Source organism: Fundulus heteroclitus, chromosome 20, assembly GCF_011125445.2.
Source record: "Fundulus heteroclitus isolate FHET01 chromosome 20, MU-UCD_Fhet_4.1, whole genome shotgun sequence".
NCBI classification, from domain to species: Eukaryota; Metazoa; Chordata; class Actinopteri; order Cyprinodontiformes; family Fundulidae; genus Fundulus; species Fundulus heteroclitus.
This window is the reverse complement of record NC_046380.1, coordinates 40,994,814-41,013,571: the sequence shown is the minus strand read 5'-3', so window position 1 is coordinate 41,013,571 and position 18,758 is coordinate 40,994,814. Positions and strand designations below refer to the sequence as shown.

At 41.7% G+C, this 18,758-nt stretch overlaps 1 protein-coding gene across 1 annotated transcript; it reads right to left on the bottom strand.

Annotated features, from left to right (window-relative positions):
- Positions 1 to 2,561: 2,561 nt before the first annotated feature.
- LOC118556190 (bridging integrator 2-like) lies at positions 2,562 to 18,459 on the bottom strand (the record flags this gene model as incomplete). Its single annotated transcript, XM_036124560.1, is given in 11 exon segments — positions 2,562 to 2,654; positions 2,941 to 3,589; positions 6,773 to 6,855; positions 6,945 to 7,020; positions 7,142 to 7,227; positions 7,332 to 7,439; positions 7,958 to 8,053; positions 9,436 to 9,530; positions 9,952 to 10,006; positions 16,369 to 16,449; positions 18,075 to 18,459. Coding segments are annotated over 11 exon segments (1,515 nt in total), but the record flags the coding sequence as incomplete, so codon positions are not given.
- Positions 18,460 to 18,758: the final 299 nt, after the last annotated feature.

The window sequence follows — 18,758 nt, the reverse complement described above, 5'->3', positions numbered from 1 at the left end:
TTACTGACCTTTCGTGACCCTTGGGGTTTTTCCTCCTTTTTGAGGCAGTTCCCAGCAGAGGATTTTGCCAACTCATGGAGTGGCATCTCCAGGAGTTGTTGAACATAACCCATTAGCGGCTAACGCAGCATGTTTGCCACCCAGACGTTAGCTGTAGGAGATTCCTTGTGGAGCTGGTATTTACTGCCTGTATGATGCTTTGCAGGGGAACTACATACCGACTTTTGTCCTTGCTCAGACATGGTCCTTTGAATTATGAGTGTCAAAGGTTTCAATTTTGCCCTTTCTTGCCCCTGTTATACCCAGCTAAAACGCACCCATAGATACCAAAGCCACAGAATCCACTGTCTCTCTCCCCACAACAACATTTCTAATAAAAATCAGCCCTCTATGACAAACTCAACCATTCTGTCGACCCTTGCAGATCAAATAGGGTTAAAGGAGCACCAGAAGATGTATTGCTGTAAAAAAGACACCTGCGAAAATTCTAGTTAAAACATAGACTTACCAAAACTTTTCACACGTGATTTAGGTTGCAAGAGGAAGGTGCTCTATGAATATGGGCTCTCTATCTGCTCATGGCTGGGAGAGAGCTGTTTCAAAGGTTAACTGAAAACACACTCTAAGGGGAACAGGTCCAAAAAGGGAGTGTGTTTGGAGGGCCCTCTCAGCGTTGGAGCATTCTTTTGAGCCGAGCTTAACCACTGTTGGAAAGAACCCAATACGACGATCGAAAAAAGACCACCAATATCCTGAAAGGCCACTCCTACCTTCCACCATAAGCCTTGATTTGTCCAAAGGGCGTTTTCTTTAGGCACGGCAATAACTTTGAATGGATTTGTGAGGAAAAATCCACCATTTTGTAAAACAGTTGTATTTGCTTCCTTTCTGCACATAGGTTAGTTTGTTGCCCATGCATGGCACCTTTGAAAGGGGAACACCTGACAAGAAAACCGACCCATGAGTGAACGTTTAAACTCCACCCTACAGCTCGCAAAATGGTCAGTGTTCAGGTGCTGCTGGGCTTCATTACATACAAGAAAGGGTAGTGTGTTGATCTTGCTGCTTGGGCTATGAAAGTCCGATTGGGGCATACTTGGTGTTGTTGCGAAGGGCCTGATCAGACAGTTAAAATGAGACCACCAGTATCTCTGTAACCAGTTGCTAAGTGCCAGAACCCACCCACGCTGAATGGCCGATTCAGGCTTCTGAGGCCTTCTATTAAGGCATAAGCTGGAAACCTTGGGGCACCTGCAGTACTGTGAAAGGGGGATAAAAAAAAAACTTTAAAAAGTTCTGTTTTTACTACCAAAGGTCAAAATCTCTCTCCTTTTTCTGGGGATGGCCAATCGGCCTGAGGGCTCCAGATAGACAGAAGAATGCTAGAGTTGAAGGTTAGAAAATATTCTTCACAAATGTGGTAGTTGACCTTGTTTTGCCCATTTTTATCACATTTTATAAATATCAGATGTTGGTGACAAATATCTGGGATATATTTTTTTGCAACCACAAACTATTTTTTTTTAAACTCATTACAATATTGTCTTGTGGGGATATAAATTAATTATAAATGTTGTCTTTTTTAATCAAGTTTTTAATGATTATCTCCAACCCAAAGATAATAATTTTGTGAGAAATAAATTAAAATATCTTCTAAGTTGATTATTTCAATAACACAATTGAAAATAAACATGTAAAAAAACTTACAATATGTGCAAAGGACCCTCTGAATATAACAGTCCATTTTTAAGCAATAATTGTCTTTACAAAATGTTGTTTATTTTCAAACAGAAATTGTTACTTATTGTTGTGGGAAATATTTTTTCCAAAAAGTTTCAAGTCATAATTACCAGGAAGTCAATTAAATATTTTTTAATACTGACACTAGATGCCAAGCTTTTAAAATACTACTATAAATAGACCACTGCCTTTAAATGTGTAATTATGATTATTATTTATTATTAATAATCATTATTTTTATTAATATTATTCATTTATTTATTTATTTATTTTAAAAAGAAATCCATTTGCAAAAAAAATCTGTTAACTCCATATATATCTAATCTCAACAAGTAAAACAAGTAAAACATAGTAAAAAGCATCCTCTCTTCTTAATATAGAATGGACTTGGCTTTGAATCCTTTTCTGAGTGGCATCCTAAGTATTTGGTCACATGATCAGAACTGCCCATCAGAAAATTCCCCACACAAGCCAATCAGAAAATTCACAACACAAGCAATCAGAAAATCCCACTTATTTCGTTGCAGTGCAAGAGAGTTTCCATTAGAGGGTGATCTAGAGCAGAGTCATTCACACACTTTTCAGTGACTCCTATCTCACTGGGGTCCACCTGTAAAAATTTACAGGGTAATTTTTAGGGTCACAGAGCCTATTGCATGATTATTTTTGTTGACCAGCAAAATGTCCACACAACTGAGAATCTCCACCAATGTTGTCTTCCGTCAGGGATTGAGCCACACGAAGTATAGAGAGAACAATGCACACCACAACACACACACACACACACACACACACACACACACACACACACACACACTAACCTCCTGGGTGTCAGCTAGCACCAGGATGACGTCTCCCTGTTCAAACTGCAGCTGGCCTTCATCAGATGCTTCATTGCTCTCTGTCGCCACAGCCTGGAGTAAAGTAAGAAGTGCAGTTTTGTGATGCTTTATTTGTAGGGCAGAGAGATTTTTAATTCCAACCCAACAAACACTATAAGCTGTTGCTGTCCTGGGGTATCATATGCAGTTTTCTGCAAAACACTTTACGAAGCATTATTCTCTGTTTTTTGTTCAAGCAGAGTCTGGTTTAGGACTCAGACAATGCTAAGTTTGTGAAAACAGAGAAAAATCAACCAAAAGAAGTTTTTTTAATTTTTTTAATAATAACTCGCTGCCACTGGAAAGCAGTAATGTGTACCTTGTAGAGAAAGCCTGGTGGATTCTGGGAACTCGAGTCATCCCCTGGTCCCGGTGTTTCCGTCTCGTCCTGCTCTTTGGCTGGTAGCAGAGGCTGCTGGTCTGTGGAGTGAAAGGACTGGCGGGGGGGCGGAACTGGTGGAGCTTCAGTTTTGGCCTCCTCTGATGGCGGACTGCTCACGGCGCCCTGGTTAAGACTCTGCATATCGTCGCCATCTGCCAAATGAGGGGGGCCGGATAGTTCGAGGTTGGCTTCCTCAGACTTTGGCACGCCGACTCCAGAGTCATCCGACAGGTTAGTTGCGAGCTCAGCCTCGGCCTCGGCCTCCAGGTCCTCTGGACTCTGACTGCGTGTGCTCTTGTTGTTCTCATTGTCACACACAGACTGCCTCTTGGGTGTGTTTACGCCGCTGGAGCTGAGATCAGAGTCTGATGAGCTGACGCTTTGGGATGGGATGCTGCTGTCCTCTGGGGCAGTGCTTCCTTCAGAAGGGCTCTGAGACGGTTGGACGGGGGACGTGGAACCAGCCTCTTTGCCATTTTGCGTGGAGGCATGGATGGAGACGTGGTCGGCTGGGAAAGCTGTGTTGCAGGGGATGGGGTTGGAGATGGCCAAGGACTTTCTTTTCTTTGACTTGCCAGTTGTGAGGCTAGAAACCAAAATAATGATTATTGGCTCGGAATGCAATAACGGAACGTTATAAATATTGGAATATAAGTACAAGTGTGATAACAAATCAAATTCACTGCTTTTTGAAATGCAACTGTGTGATTACAAGGCGAATAAAAAGGTTGCGATGTGAAACACAAACTTAGTCAACAGGACTAAACAAGCTTGTAAAACTATTTTGATGTAGCAAAGAGGATCTGGGAAGGAATTTCATCACCATCTCCCTAAAAGCTTGAGGCAGTCCACTCCCCCACCCTGTCTGCAGGTCCCTACCAGGCCAACTCTGGTGTACAAGACAGTCCAGCCACTCTCCAAAAGCAAAGCTTCTGAAGCTGAAATATTTGTGAAGATAACACTTACTATATTATCTAGTTGGCATCAGTTGACCCCCCCATACTCAAGCACCAGCTACCTTCCACTAGTGAGGTGAACTTCACTTTCAGAATCCATACTGAAAGTGTACGCACAGCAAGAAATAAAATGACGCACGGTACATTAACTCTGGAAATAACAATTGGCTGCCGCCCAGTTCACACGGCACCCAGCCATTTCATCTCTATCCACAAGTGATCCACAAGAGGCGGGTTGGTTGGACCCACCCCACTTCGACCTTTTAAGCCCACGACTCCAAGAGAACGCCTTGGTATTTAATTTCCTGACAAGGCATTCTGTTCTGTCAGTCTTTTCTTTTCTCGCTCCATCCAGATATTTGAATTTATTTTAGCCGAACCCAGTTAGCCCCGGATAACAAATCAGTGGCCAAGACTAAACAACAGAAGAACCCCCCCAAGATCATAAGGGTACTTCAACCCCTTCAAATAAGTTGCTGATTCCAGAATACACATCTCACTGAACACAGCAGAGCCATAGGCTGCAGACTTACTCAGAAACGTAAGAGAAGCAATAACTGCTGCCTGTCAGGCTAGGACGGCTCTGAGATCACAGCAGATGTCTTGCTTTTCTGGCGACGGCTACACCAGCCAAACACCTGCTCTTTATACACATCTACTTTATTTGATCTCCTCATGGTTTGATCATTTTAGTGACTCAGGTAAGGAGAAGTCTTAGTATGGGGTACAGCCTGGACTCAGGAGAACTCGGCGCTCATCGACAGCTCCTGTGAATCAGCGTGTTGTGCGGATAAAAGATAATGGTCCTTCCTCTGCCATTTTCTCAAAAAGTGTCCACTCAATGGCAGTCATGCCTTCACTAAAACTAAATGTGGGCCTGATTCTAACAGGATTACATCGTTTTCCTGTCATTACAGAGCTGCTGCGCCGCATTTTGGGCCATTATCTGCAGGGATTACAACCGGGGCTATGAGACAAACACTCTAGAAATCCCCCAGTAATCAGTCACTGCATACTGCAGGGTCAGGGCAACCTGTGGCTTACACAGCACACCAACCGGCCCCTCCATGTTTCACAGCAAGAATCTCTTCCATAAACAAAGCGCGTATCTCATACACCAAACTGTTTTAGTTTCGGAGGCTGTCTCTCTTAGGAGGTCTCCTTTTAATTAAGCTCTTCTTGAAAGCAACAGAATTACTTGAATTTCAGGCACTTTTAAAGTGACAGCAGGATAGGTTATGTGTAATCCTCATGAACCCAAACAGGTGGTATAGTCAGAGTTATAGTGGAACAAAAGATTGGCACCATGGGACATTTTTACCGTACAGACAAACTGTATGGTACCCCACATAAAAATGTGCGAAAAGCATTGAAATAAATTATGTTTCGATTTCAGCAGCTTAATCTCACGTAAATGATCCAACCTTTCATTTGAAAACAACTATTCAGCAGGGAAAAGATCCCAGGTTAAAAACCGCTGAAACAAAAACACAGGTGGGACAGACAGTTTAGAAATGTTCTGTCCAGGAGTGATGCTGAAAAACTAGTCCATGCAAATAGTCTCCCGATTCTTTGAAAAAGAAGCAAGGCCACAGCATCACAGCTCATCAACGGTTGGGCATGAGGTGCTTTTCCACACATTTCTTCTTTATTTCACACCAAGCTCACATGTGAACAACTTAACACCATCATCTGTCTGAGCAAAGTTCAGCAAACTCCAGGTATTTATGAGAGTAGGACAGAAAGTGTATTTTTTTTCCTAAACTCACCACCGGAAAAACAAAAAGAATCTTTGGCATGTAGACAGCATCTAATGGTTGTCATGGAGACTCCAAGATGCTACCCTTTACTGCAACAATAAGCTTTGAGCAGGGTTAGGATAGTTAGAAACATCTCCACTGAAGGTGGATCTTTTCCAGCCGAGGGACCAGTGGCTAAAGTAATGGGCCTCTGTGTTACGTCTTATTTATACTCCAGGGAAACAGAACATTATGAATTACCAAATTACAATTTCTGATTAACTTAAAAAGTGTTCCATTTATTTTTCTAAGGATATTATAGAGAATTGGAACAATTGGTGGAACAATTGTTCCACCAGTTCTTTGGGAACATTATTTCTGAACATTTTTCTTTCTTACTGAATAGATGTACTTAAAATAAAAAGTTGGATTTTTTTTTTAATAAGTGTGCAATGAAAGAGGCAGGTTTATTTGAAAGCCTTCTACACGTTCACCAGGGATTCCAACAAATTTGGCTGAGTCTGTATATATACAAAGTTGGGACCAAAATGATTCATACCCCTTGTATATTTAAAATATGTATTTTCATTAAACCAACAAGTTTGTTTCTGACAAGAATTTTAGAGTCATCTCTAAAGGACAAATAAAATTATAGAGATCATAATTTTAAAAATTATTTTCTGCTTTTAATTTGCCTTATAAATAAAAGAAAATGCATGTGAAATGTATAATTTTCTCAACAATCAAGGAAATTATTGCTCCTCATTGTTAAACAGCTTTTTGCATGTTTCCACAACTATTTTGTTGATTTATTTTTGATGATGAGCTCTACGCCTTAATAGTTGGAAAGCTTCAATGCCATCACCCTCATCTTTAAGTCCATCTACAGATTTTCTATGATTCAAGTCAGGACTTTCACTGGAGTGCTCTGAAAACTTTAATATTACTTCCAGTCAAAATAAACATGTTAGTAAAATTAAAAGGATTACATTAAATCTAAATCTGCCAGGGGTATGAATAGTTTTGCCACCATCGGTAACTATAAATGAGATCAACGCAAAAACAACACCGTACCTATCCAAACCCTTGATGATGAAATTTTTGCCCGAGTGCTGAGTCTCCAGTTTTTTCATCACGTTGTAAAGTTCCCGGTTTAGCTGTAAAGGAAGCAGCCCGCGGTCATCAAAAGCGTCTTCCCAGAGCATTGTGGGACAGTGGGAATGCAGACGGTTGTGGGATTTCTTACCACACTCATTTCTTTATAAAAGACATCGCGCAGGTTTGAGATGTTCTGGAACACGGTCACGTAACAGCCGATCCGACTGCAGAGACAGAGAAATCAGCTTAAATTCCACCTTCATCTATGAAACGCCTTTTTCCCCCCACTCGGGTCACAAAGATTCCACCTAATCGGAGTCTGCTTTCAGTTACTGCTGCTGATACCTCTGATAGAGAACAGGCAACTCCTCCCGCAGCTCATTATTTATCTCTTCAAAGACATTCTGGGCTTTGTTGAACTCCTCCTCTGCCTGAGAAACGGGTTTGGTAAAATAAATAGAAATTAAAAAAAAAAAAAAAAGGTTACGGAAATAAAAACGGATACCACAACTGTTAGCCAACATGTTTACTCAACCTTAGTGATTTTGGCTTCATCCTTTTTCTTCGCACTCTGTAGAGCTTCCAGGTGATGACGAGTTGAATCGTAGTCCACCAGTTTGCGACCCCGCTTTGCAACTCGGTCCTGAAAAAACACACACATACCACACAAAACGTTGCACAAAAATGAGCATCAAAAGAAGAAGAGTTGATAAGACATGAAAGAATGGACATATTTGATTTCCCAACAAGTAATACCGTGCCGTTTTGCACAGGCTTCAACCAATCAGCCAAGTTTCCATTTGCCAGCTCCAAGTTTTATGTTAACTGAATGCTTAAACACTAAAAATTCCCATGACAAATGCATCAACTAACAGCAGGTACTCTAATGTACATTTGTTGGGGCTTAATAAGCAGATAACGCATTCATGACACAAGCTTTGATGTATAAATCTGGATAATTTGCTAATTCATTCATTTCTGTTAGAATCAAAGCTAGAACCATTGTGTCTTCCTTTTAGATTTTAACAGTCCTTAGGAAAATATGTAACCTGGCTAAATCAAACTCGACACATTGATCCAGGAATTAAAGAGAACCAGAGACACCTTTTTGGGCAATCGAGTATTGCAAGATGAGATTCCAGCTAAGCTGCATCGCTTTACCTTGACCTCAGGAAACTGGCTCGTGTAGTTCTCCATGGTGCGGACAAGCTGGTCACTTATTTTCTCCTCAAAGTCGTTCCACAGCAAGTCCTCGCTCTGAAGCCCAGGAGGAGACACGGGAGAAGAGACAGTCCCAAAAAAAAAAAAAAAAAAAAAAAAAAAAAAAAAAAAAAAAAACACACAACATCATGATTAAAGACACAACCACCTGAATCAACACAATAACCTAGAATTCTAAAAAACTGATTCTATCCATAATAGTCTATAACTTATAGTATAATACACAGAACAATGAATTACTCCCAGGTAAAGATGTGTAAAAACCCTGAAAACAATGTTTTAATTATAAATCCAACTTGAGTTTAACTCTGTGGGGGAAAAGCCCATGGCCTTTAAAAAAAAAAAAAAAAAAAAAGACATTTTCTACTCAAGCAATCTGACTCCCTAAACATTGCCTCAGAATAATGCATCTTGGGTAGGTTATAACAAAAAAAAAAAAGCGACATGACTTTTTTTAATTATTATGGGGGGGATTTTTGGTGGCATTAATGGTCATTTCTGTTGAAAGTAGGCTAACAGGAAGGGGGGCTGAGAGAGGGGGGGGGATAACATGCGGCAAAGGAAAGAGACAAAAAAGTTGAACATCACTTCACTAAACACCTCCCTTGTAGCTCAGTTCGTACGTTTGGGTTCGTTGTCCAGCAGGAAGATTAACTCCCACCTCCGTCTCAAGTCTTTTGCAACCTCCAACAGGTTTTTACTTCCAGTTGCCCTGAGTTTAGTAAAGCGCTGCCAGCGCCATATTACAGTGCAAAGTTGGTGAGTAGTGGATAATGCGCAAAGACGGTGTTAGATTTCCTCCACTTACAGCATTTGCATGCCGCCAAGAAATTATATTTTGATTTCATCCAATCAGAGATCCTTCTTCCACATGTTTGACATTTCCCCTTCTGTGATTGAGGCAACCATTTTGCTGCCCATTCAAAAAACCTTCTTAGTATTGTGACTCTTTCATAAAGGCCTGCGTTGTGCATACAAAGCGAATAGTTGTCAGCATTTAACAGTTCTTAAATTTAATCCAATCCAGTTTAACTATATGGCAGCGATTCACAGCTGGTGTCATCTACAGTCTCGCTGTACATTCCAACCCTGCTTTAAACGTCTCCCACGCTTTAAAATCCCACCTGGCTGCCGCTTTGCCGTCTGAAGGAAAATGATTGCACAGGATTTTATTTACGGGTATCAGAATAGGAAGTGATACAAAAACTGCTACACTTCTTATTCTTAATTTATCCATATAATTTTAACAGTCATGAATCATCATTTCACTTCACAATCACGCACTACATGGTGACGGTCTATCTCTATGTCCCAATAAAATACACTTAATAGATTTGTAGTTGTATCATTACAAAATGTAAAAACTGCCGTAAGTCATTTTGCAAGGCTTTGTGTGAACATTAACACACTAAACTCACCTCTGTAATGACAGCAAGGTCCTCCACGCCGTTCCAGTCCGATTCGTAAATGTCACTCAGGGTCATGGACAGTCGCTTGGAAGTCTCGTGCACAGCTGTGGAAACACATTGCAGGTCTTGAAAAAGGCCAGAAAATATTAGCAGGACTCTACAAGCTTCGGCTGAGTACGGAGCCTTGAGAAGGAATTTGTTTTAAAGAGTTTGTGGTCCCGTTGCAGCACCCACACAGAAAAAGCCACAACAACAGTTGTTTCCTGACTGGAAGTCGGAAGAGAACACAGAAACAACTCATTCTGCAGATGAATCATACAGGCAGCCGTTTTTTTTTTTTTGTTCTTCCACTGTTGGCCTTCACTTGTCCAAGTACAGCCCAGCAACCCCAGAAAGAATTGCAAAAGCCAACCTAAAATCTAGGAATAGATCAAATTCACTTCCCTTTTTACTTCACTAGATTTCCTGTGCAAACAGTGGTGATGTCTAAATGCTGCGAGACTGAATATTTGTGCTTAAACTCACTTTTCACTGCTGCATAGTAGGCCTTCACGTCTTTAAACAACCTGTTCCCGTCGATCTGTGGGTGAAGGAAAAAGCAGAGTAAGTCAAGAAGCTCACTAGTCACACAAAGTAATCAAATCTGTATGATTTTGGCCATTTCTGTCTCTTTTTCCCCCCTTGGGAACCTCAAACTATCGTCACGATGTGTCCGTTGGGTTGCAGCTCATCTCATTCCCCATTAGTTTACATACACAGAGCATTTTACTGACCACAACCAGCCTAAATAGTGGCAGCAGTTGATATGGTGAAGTGAAAGCAGAAAGCGTGTCACTGTGCACTTCCTTCCTGTTGCTCGTTAACACTTTTCTTTTACAACAGCCCTTGTTGTTTCTCAGAAACGTTAACATTGACCAAGTCCCAACAAGAGAACGTAGTTAAAAAGGGGCAACTGGAGGATACACAGAACTGTGCAACACTGAGCAACATAGAAAGGACGTGAAAAAAAGCAACAAAATCGGTCAAGTGTATCAGCAATTGCCAGCGGAGGCCATTTTGCTAATCTTAGCCAAAAAGCTAATGATTAAGCAAGCTCAAATAAGAGATCATGAACCACAGACAGAGGAACAGATACCATTTTGGCTTCACAGCCTTCCTCCGTGTTATGGAGTGGCAAGCTTGCTATGGAAATCATGAGCAAACTTGGATGCTGGGTATATTGAGATTTTTTTTATAAACGGAAGTTTATATCGAAGTAATTTTGGTATATGTTTTTTATAAAGACCACTAATACACAGAGGGTCGTAATGGAAACAAAATAATAGCTGCAAATCAAAAATAGGAGATAATAACCAATAGTCCTTAAATTACTTGGTGCCATGCATGGAATAGTCAGTGAACCAAGGTCAGGAACCAGCTGTCTGAGTCATCTGAAGGAGATTCTGTTTGTGTAATTTAATTAAAAAAAATACTTTTCACAAATGTCAATTTGTTGAGCAACCAAAACCTGATCAGTAAAATAGAAATAGACATATCCTTTATGGTTCCACAGTGGGGAAATCCAAGCGTACCTGTGGCAAAGATATTGAACAGTTATTAGTTAAAAAAAACCCATAAAAAACTCAAAGAAATGTGCAACTGAGCAGGGTTACCTTAAATTTACCAAACATGCATGTATATTAATGCATACAAAACATCAACAGACCATTTACAAGAATGAAAAAGACTGCACAAAGATCAGCTCGACAGCAAAATATGGATGGGGAAGCAAGGAGGACGAAAAAGAAAATCAAGATTAAGAGGAAGTGTTTTGTTAAGTATTTTTCTCAGACAGCTAATTTTTTTTTAGCATTGCATGACTTTTTTATTTTTATTTAATATTTAATGCATGATCACTCTTACATTAGTAGTTTGCCCTGCTTATTAGGAATAAGGGATGACTGAAAAAGAAAAGGGTCTAATCATTGACGGTTCTTTCAGGAGTAAATTATATATTCTACAGTCATCAACCACCATAGTAGGTACATCTTGTTTTAGCAGGTTGGACAACTTATTTACACTCAATACTCGATTCAGCTAGGTGATGGAAACAGTCATTTAGAGATTTTTCCACCACATGGTACCCAATGGTGCTCTATTGGATATAGATCTGGTGACTGTGGGGTCCGTTGGGCTTCAGTCAAGTCATAATTATATTCAAAAATCAATTTGAGATGATTTGGGCCTTGTGACATGGTGCATTATCCTGCTGAAAGTAGTGATCAGTTGGTGGGTGTAAGTGTGGTCAAGAAAGGACGGATATGGTCAGCAACACTACCCAGGTAGGCTGCGACATTAAAACAATTTAACTGGTACTAGATGATCTAAAAGGTGCCAGGAAATTACCCCCACACCATCAGCAGCAGGAGCTGATACAAGGCAGGAATGACTCATGCTTCCATGTTATCTATGCCAAATGTTGACCCTACAATCTGAAGGTTGCAGCTGAAATCAAGACTCGGCATACCAGGCAACGTTTTCCCAATCTGTCATCACTTTTTGGTTAGTCTGTGTGAACTGTAGCCTCCGTTTTTCACACCTGTTGTGTGTTCAGAAATGGAATTCGGCATACCTTGGCTGTTATTTGAGCCACTGTTGACTTTACGTTGTCTTAAACCAGTTTGTCCATTTTCCTCCTACATCAACAGGGACTTTTTATTCCACAAAACTGTCACTCACTGGATATACATTTGGACCATGAAGATCCTAGTAGATGGGCAATTTCTGAAATACTCAGACCAGTACATCTGACAAAGAATGTTTGGTTTGTTAAACAAAACTAGACCTTGGTTCGTTGCCGAGTGGGAATCAGCAATGCCCCTGATTCCAACTCATTGCTCTAAAGAAGATAGCCACATGTGTCAAATGCAGCTGTTAAATCTAAAAGTACAAGGATGACACAGTCAGCAACTAAAAAGATAGTATTAAAAGCGTTTTAAAAAGAGTTGATTCAGTGCTGTGGAGTGTTCTAAAATCAGACTGAAGAGCTTCAAGAATGCAATGCTTGTCAGGAAAGACAGTTAATTGAATGTGCACCATCTTATCAAAGGCTGTGGATATAAACAGCAGTTTAGAATTGGGCCTAAAAATAGCTAAATTTGCAGGATCCAGTCCAGTTTTACTACTGCATGTTTAAAATGATCAAGGACCACACCAGAGGACAGACTACTGTTGAGAAGTTCAAGTGCAAGATGGTCTATGCAGGGAAAATGCTCTATGCTGGGAAAATGCTCTTTAAAAAGTCAAGAAATGACAGGATCGTTAGAAGAACCTGATGGCCTCAGATGAGTAATAACTTCCTGCATAAACGACATAGTCACAGGTTTAAACCTGTCAAAGAGTAAACGAGCAGGATCACAGACTTTACAGCTCTTAAACCTTTTCAGTGAAAATGGGGAGAAAATAGTCACAGTGAACAGAGGATGCTTCCATAGAAACTAAGTAGAGTTAAAAGGTTAAGTAGAGTCAGTGGTTTTAAATTAAACACATGGTTTATGGGTGTTTGACAGAATATCTGAAATATAGCTTCTTTTGGCATCCAAACAGTTTTCTAGTAATGATGCAAGGAGTCCTTTAACTTTTGAAATCAAATCTCCAATCTTCTTTTCTTCCATTTGCAACACGCTCTGCGGCAACTACGGCATCACGAGTCGTGTCACTCAACCACGGTTCAGGTTTAAGTTCAGGCTGTCTGGCCTTAAGAGGCAACAGTGCCCATAACAGACAGGCAGGCGGTGTGAAACAATGAGCTACTTTCCTGCATCTTGTTGCACAAAAACTGTGATGTGAAGTCGCTGACTAAAAACAGACAAGAACTGAGCACCAGAGGAAAGGTCAATGATTCGGCACCGGGAGGCTTGAATGTAACTACTGCAAGTGGAACTTCAAATGGCATGGGCATGTGGTCAGAGAACGCTGCATCGAAGATTTCCTGGTTAAGAACAGGCAAACCATAGGATAAAACCAGATTCAGTGTGTTCACACTCTAGTGCAAAACCACACACACAAACTGCACAAGATAAAAGAGTAATTTAAAAAAAAGGATAACACACGAATATTAAAATCACAGAACACGATCATACTTCGCTTTTATCGGCCAAATTGCAGGTTCTGCGTCAGAATTGCCTCTGTGAGGCAGTACCTGCCATCCTAATTCTAATATGGCGCCTCATGGCCCATCGCTCCCATGTGGAGCTTGTGCAGAGGGATATCATGTAAATCTGTCACTCAGCCTGACATTCGCGCTCAATGTGAAGGCAACTTCACATTTACAACTGCATTCAAATACAGTCGCTATTTGCCATTTATCCGGCATTTAGTCCTGGCTGGAGTGGGCAGATCCACAGTGGCCCCCCCTGTTCACACGTACTCCTCCATCCGTGTGTCATCTGTTAAGCAGGAAGTACACTGGCTGTGTAACGTAAGCGGCGCGGCTTACGGGCGTGTTTTTTTTTTTAAAGCGTAAATTTACACCAGACGCTAACACGTGCGCTCCACAGCTGCGTGTTTATGCCCAGAGAAGAACTTTCGCCACATGAAAAGAGCATCTTGGCCTTCCTTCTGCTAGTTGATGAAGTGTTTTGAGAGGAAAGGCAGAGAACTCAGCAAAAAAATGGGGGTATCCCATCCAATCCAGTGTCAACTTGTGACTTCTACCATCTTGTGGCCGAAGAGAGACTCGACTACTTTGGCAGGGAATGAGCAGGAATACCACATCCTGTATCAAAGTTCACTTCCGAAAGTATGCCAAACAGGAGCGTATATGCGTCTGAAATTAGAACTTCAATCTAATTTAGGCATTGTGTAGCATAAATACAAACATATTATGAGCCTAGTGTATTGATTAAAATGAAAAGCTAACCTAAGCGTAGGACACGTGTATGCTGCGCTTATGTGCTGGAACCCTTCTGTATCTGTAATATTTCCCCATTAACATCACAAAGAAAAGCCGTTCTAGTCAATAGGGCATTTCCCAGCAGCACTGTGGTGCTACAATATGACAGAGATCCTTTCACTGTTGTCCGTCAGACATACAGACCAAGTCCATTTGTGAAGGATGACAGAGCGTAATGTGTCAATTTCTGAAAATCAGATGAGCCAGACAGGAAATCAGACGCAGGAAGTGTAATGCAGATCTGGTAATATTCTAAAATAAAAGGGAGGGGGCGGGGCTGTCTGGATGCATGCTCGAATCCAGTTCGAATTGCTGCGCAGCACATGTTGCAGTAAACAGACGGAGCGCACAAGGAATTTAGTAAGTGTCAAGCCGGCTTGAAAGTTTGCAATGTCGTCTGCAAACATCACAGTCCAGCTGATTTCTGGCTAACCTCATCTGTCGACCCATCAATCCCCACAGAAAACAAGACGGGCCTCAGAGCCGATCCTTGGTGCAGTCCCACTTCCACCCTGAACCCCTCTGTCCCACCTACAGTACACCTCACCATCCTCTTACAGCTCTCATACATCTCCTGCACCACTCCAATATACTTTTCTGCTACTACAGACGTCCTCAAACACCACAGCTCCTCTCTCGGCACCCCATCACATGCTCTCTCTAGTGTTGCATTCCATTTGCCTTGGACAACTACAATAGGAGCTGGGAATGGGGTCAACCAGAGTGAAAAAAAACTTTTCCAGTCGGACAGGTCAGGATTTCAAAATAAAAACAAAAAGGATTAGGAGGATAGGATTCTAATATGGCGCCGCCAGGAAAACAGTCGTTTAGGTCGTCGTAGCTCTTAGAAACGTCCTTCTGTTCAGTTCAGAGTTGCAGCCGCTACATGAAATGTTGATTTTAGACGCACTCTTACAACTGTGTCTTGTGAAATAAACATGTTTTATCACAGCTTACGGTTGTTGATACAAGGAGCAGCCACGCTGAATCCGAGAATCAGCCTTGAAAAAGTTTCCGAGGGGAAAGTCCAACTACAGCGGCTATCACAGTTGATTTTTCGTTAAGAAACAGGAATTTCTGAGTGCTGACTAAAAAACAAATGCAACATCAATGTCTAAAAACACAAAGCAGCTCCCTCTGACCTTCCCTCTACTTCTCCATCGACATCCTCAAAGCAAATAATGCACCTGCTGTAGTACTTTTCTACAACGTCACAAATAGTTGCAGTATTTGGTTGTAGAACCATTGTGCAGCTAATCCCTCCCAGTACCACGCTGTGGTACAGCTTGACCTAAATACAACTGGCTCACGTCACATCAGCTTTTTGGATGTGTTTAAAGGCCGCTCACATCGTGGCAGCGACGTCAACACATGGTGGCTCACACACAGCACCTCACCTTGTTTGTCAATCAGAGCAACATTATACCAGAAAAAAGGTGTTCATTTCACTTTCTAACATTGTTAAAGCATTAAAGTCAGTGAAGTAGGTCCGTAATTCACAACCAAGAAGCTAAAGTTAAAAAAATAGATAAGAAAATAGGGGTGTTGAATTGTATTCAGTTCTTCTTTTTCTTAAATCTGCCAAGTTTTATTTTAAAGCGTGTTTAAGATACCAAAAAGATTCCTCTTCCAGAACGAAAGTCTGAATTTGCAGAACAAAACTGTGTCACTTCTTACATGGAAGAAACATCTTAATGCCATCTCTTTTCTTTTTCAACCTGGAGCTGATCCAGAGAGCAGTGCCAGAGAAATAACAAAAAGTCAGACGAGAAGATAACAGAAGGCTAGTTTCTGTTTCAAATCTTCCAAATCAAGGCCAAGCTGATTGCCTGAACTTGTCAGTTGGCTTAATTGCAACATCAGAAACAAAACGCTGATTGTTTAGTCTCAATGGCAGGCAAAATCACAAGGAGGTTTTTGGTGAGGAGGCTGAAAAAAACTGCTGCTGAACTATTAAAGCTAGCTTTAGAGCAGAGCGGCTGATCGTGGTCTGCCAGGTGTTGCAGTACCTGTTGCTTGTTGAGGTTCTGGAAACACAGTTCAAATTGTTCATCCTTGGTCTCCATGGTTTTGCCCAGTTTCTGAAGAACCTGAGAAACAAAAGCACACGTCAGTGGGGGATGTTTGGTAAAACTTTATTCTCATTCCCAACAGTTAGAAACCTTTCCATACGGACAAGGAGTACATGAGCAAGAAATAAAGAGAAAAAATGAAGCTAGAGGTCAACTGGAGCAGCGGCATGTTGCGTCCTCAGTGCTCAAGAGATCTGGTGGTGAAGACGTTTCAGGCGCTCGGTTTGCAGATATGCTCAGCAGGAACAACAGCTCCTGAAGGAGAAAGATCTGAAGCACATTTGGAGCTATTGGGAGATGCAAACTTCTCCTTGTTTCTGGTTTTGTTTGGAGATGTGAGATGCTGAATTAGATGACTTTTTATTTCCAAGGATTTAACAGATGAAACAGAAGAATATAGAAGAAACAGACGAATATAGCTTCAAGTTCTTTTACCTCATTTAATGCATCACAGCACACATTTAAACTTTATCCGATTCTTATTAATCTCAAAAATGCATCAAAGTGAACGCTCTTGGTCGGTGAGTTTTGATTAAAAAAAAAATTGTAGTAGTTCTTAGTGTAGATACATTTCGTGAATAGATTACAGCAAAACAAAAAATTTCAGTCACAGAAGACGAATCAAGGAGAAAACTGGCTGCCGTCCATCTCTGGCTGATTGACTGGGCATCTCTGCATGTGCTGAGACCTCCTGCTAGGTGGAATTCTTTCAGTGAGCAGGACTCCTAGCAGCACAGAAAATCCACCACGGCCTTTAGAGACTACTAGGATATTGTGCCTAAGACTTCTTTTTAAATATTATCAAATGGCAAATATTGGTCTAATTTATCAAGGAATGAAAATTCTTGCCCGCCTCTTATTAAGGCAGTAGCCAAGCCCTCCTAAGCCCAACAGAGTGAAACTCAAACATGCAGTAAATACTTAACCAAACAAGAAAGACGTGGCTACACTTTACAATCCACTGAACACAGCTGTTTCAAAAAGGTAAACAGTTAAAACCTGTACTTCCTTCATTGTGGTTTTCTAACGGGAAAAGTAAAAACACATCCCCCCCTCCCCTTTAGTTCTTATAATACACAACTTTGCAAAAGTCGGTTGTTTCTCTTTAGGAGGTAAAGCACCAGCGCAAAAAAAAAAAAAAAGAAATCAGCCACAAGCTGTGAGAGAAAGAGGAAGCGAGAGGAAGTGCAGAGTCAGGAAGTGGCAACTTTTGTATGTCCGCACAGTTGTACAGCACTTGACTGAGAATAACAGAGCCCCGGCTGCTGTTTCCATCACAGCACAGGGAAGGCTTCAAATCCAGGCGCTTTTAAACAGACATGACAGGCAATGAGCAGCTTTGGTGCGCTTCAACGCTGCGGGGATGAGGCTTTTGTCTTTTCTCCGGAGGTACAGATAACAGTTTGCTCCTGATGAGGTCCTGCCTGGTGTCATCCCAGTTAGAATAAAGTAACTGCGTGCCCCGGCTGCCAGGATCTAGAAACGTTCTCCTTCCTGTGCGTAAAAGTTAAACGGAGAAGCCAGCGGTCCTCCTGCTCAGATCCACCATGTGCTTCTACAGAGTAAGATCAAGAGACTCTAACTGGCTGAGACGTTCTCCAGCAAACTCTTCATGACATGAAAGCAGTGAGGCGACAACCCACCTTCTCCTGCGCTCTATTCAAGGACTTCTGGACGCGCTTGGCGAAGAAGCCAGCTCCAGCCTGGAGGTTCTGGCCCGCTTTATTCTCGGCCATCTCTCTGGTCGCTCTCCGTTCAGCTGAGCTCGGTTCAGTTCTCCTGCGCTCTGCCGCTTCCTCGGCTGCGAGCTCAGCTCAAGGCGCTGGAGGTGGAGCAACAAGACGCACTTGCGAAACAAGCCCAAGCAGCGATCAGGAGCGAGCCGTCAGCATCACCGCCCGCCCACACCAGCGGCGGTCTCCCGGTCCTGTTCAGACCTGCGGGCCCGTTCTGCCTGTCCCGTTCCGTCCCCTCTTAGGCAACTGTTCCCGCCTGCGGCACCTTCTTCTGTGGGAGCCTTGCATCAGAGCTCACCTGAGGGCGATGGGCGTAATTTACGTTCCTCTCCAGCTGACGCGGCTCTGATTCCGCGACGTGACGCAGGCGATGCCGCCGTTAAACGCTGCGTCAAAAACAAAGCTTTACACTGATCACACCAAGAGACTGTTCTACAGTTAAGTTAAGAATGAAAGGATGTGAAAATGAACTTGGGTCTGTTTTAACCTGTTGGACAATATAAAATGTACACTATAAACAAAAAAGTGTAATTGTTGACTCGTCTATCTCATAATATAATAATTAATAAAGAACAGCAAATAAGCAAAACA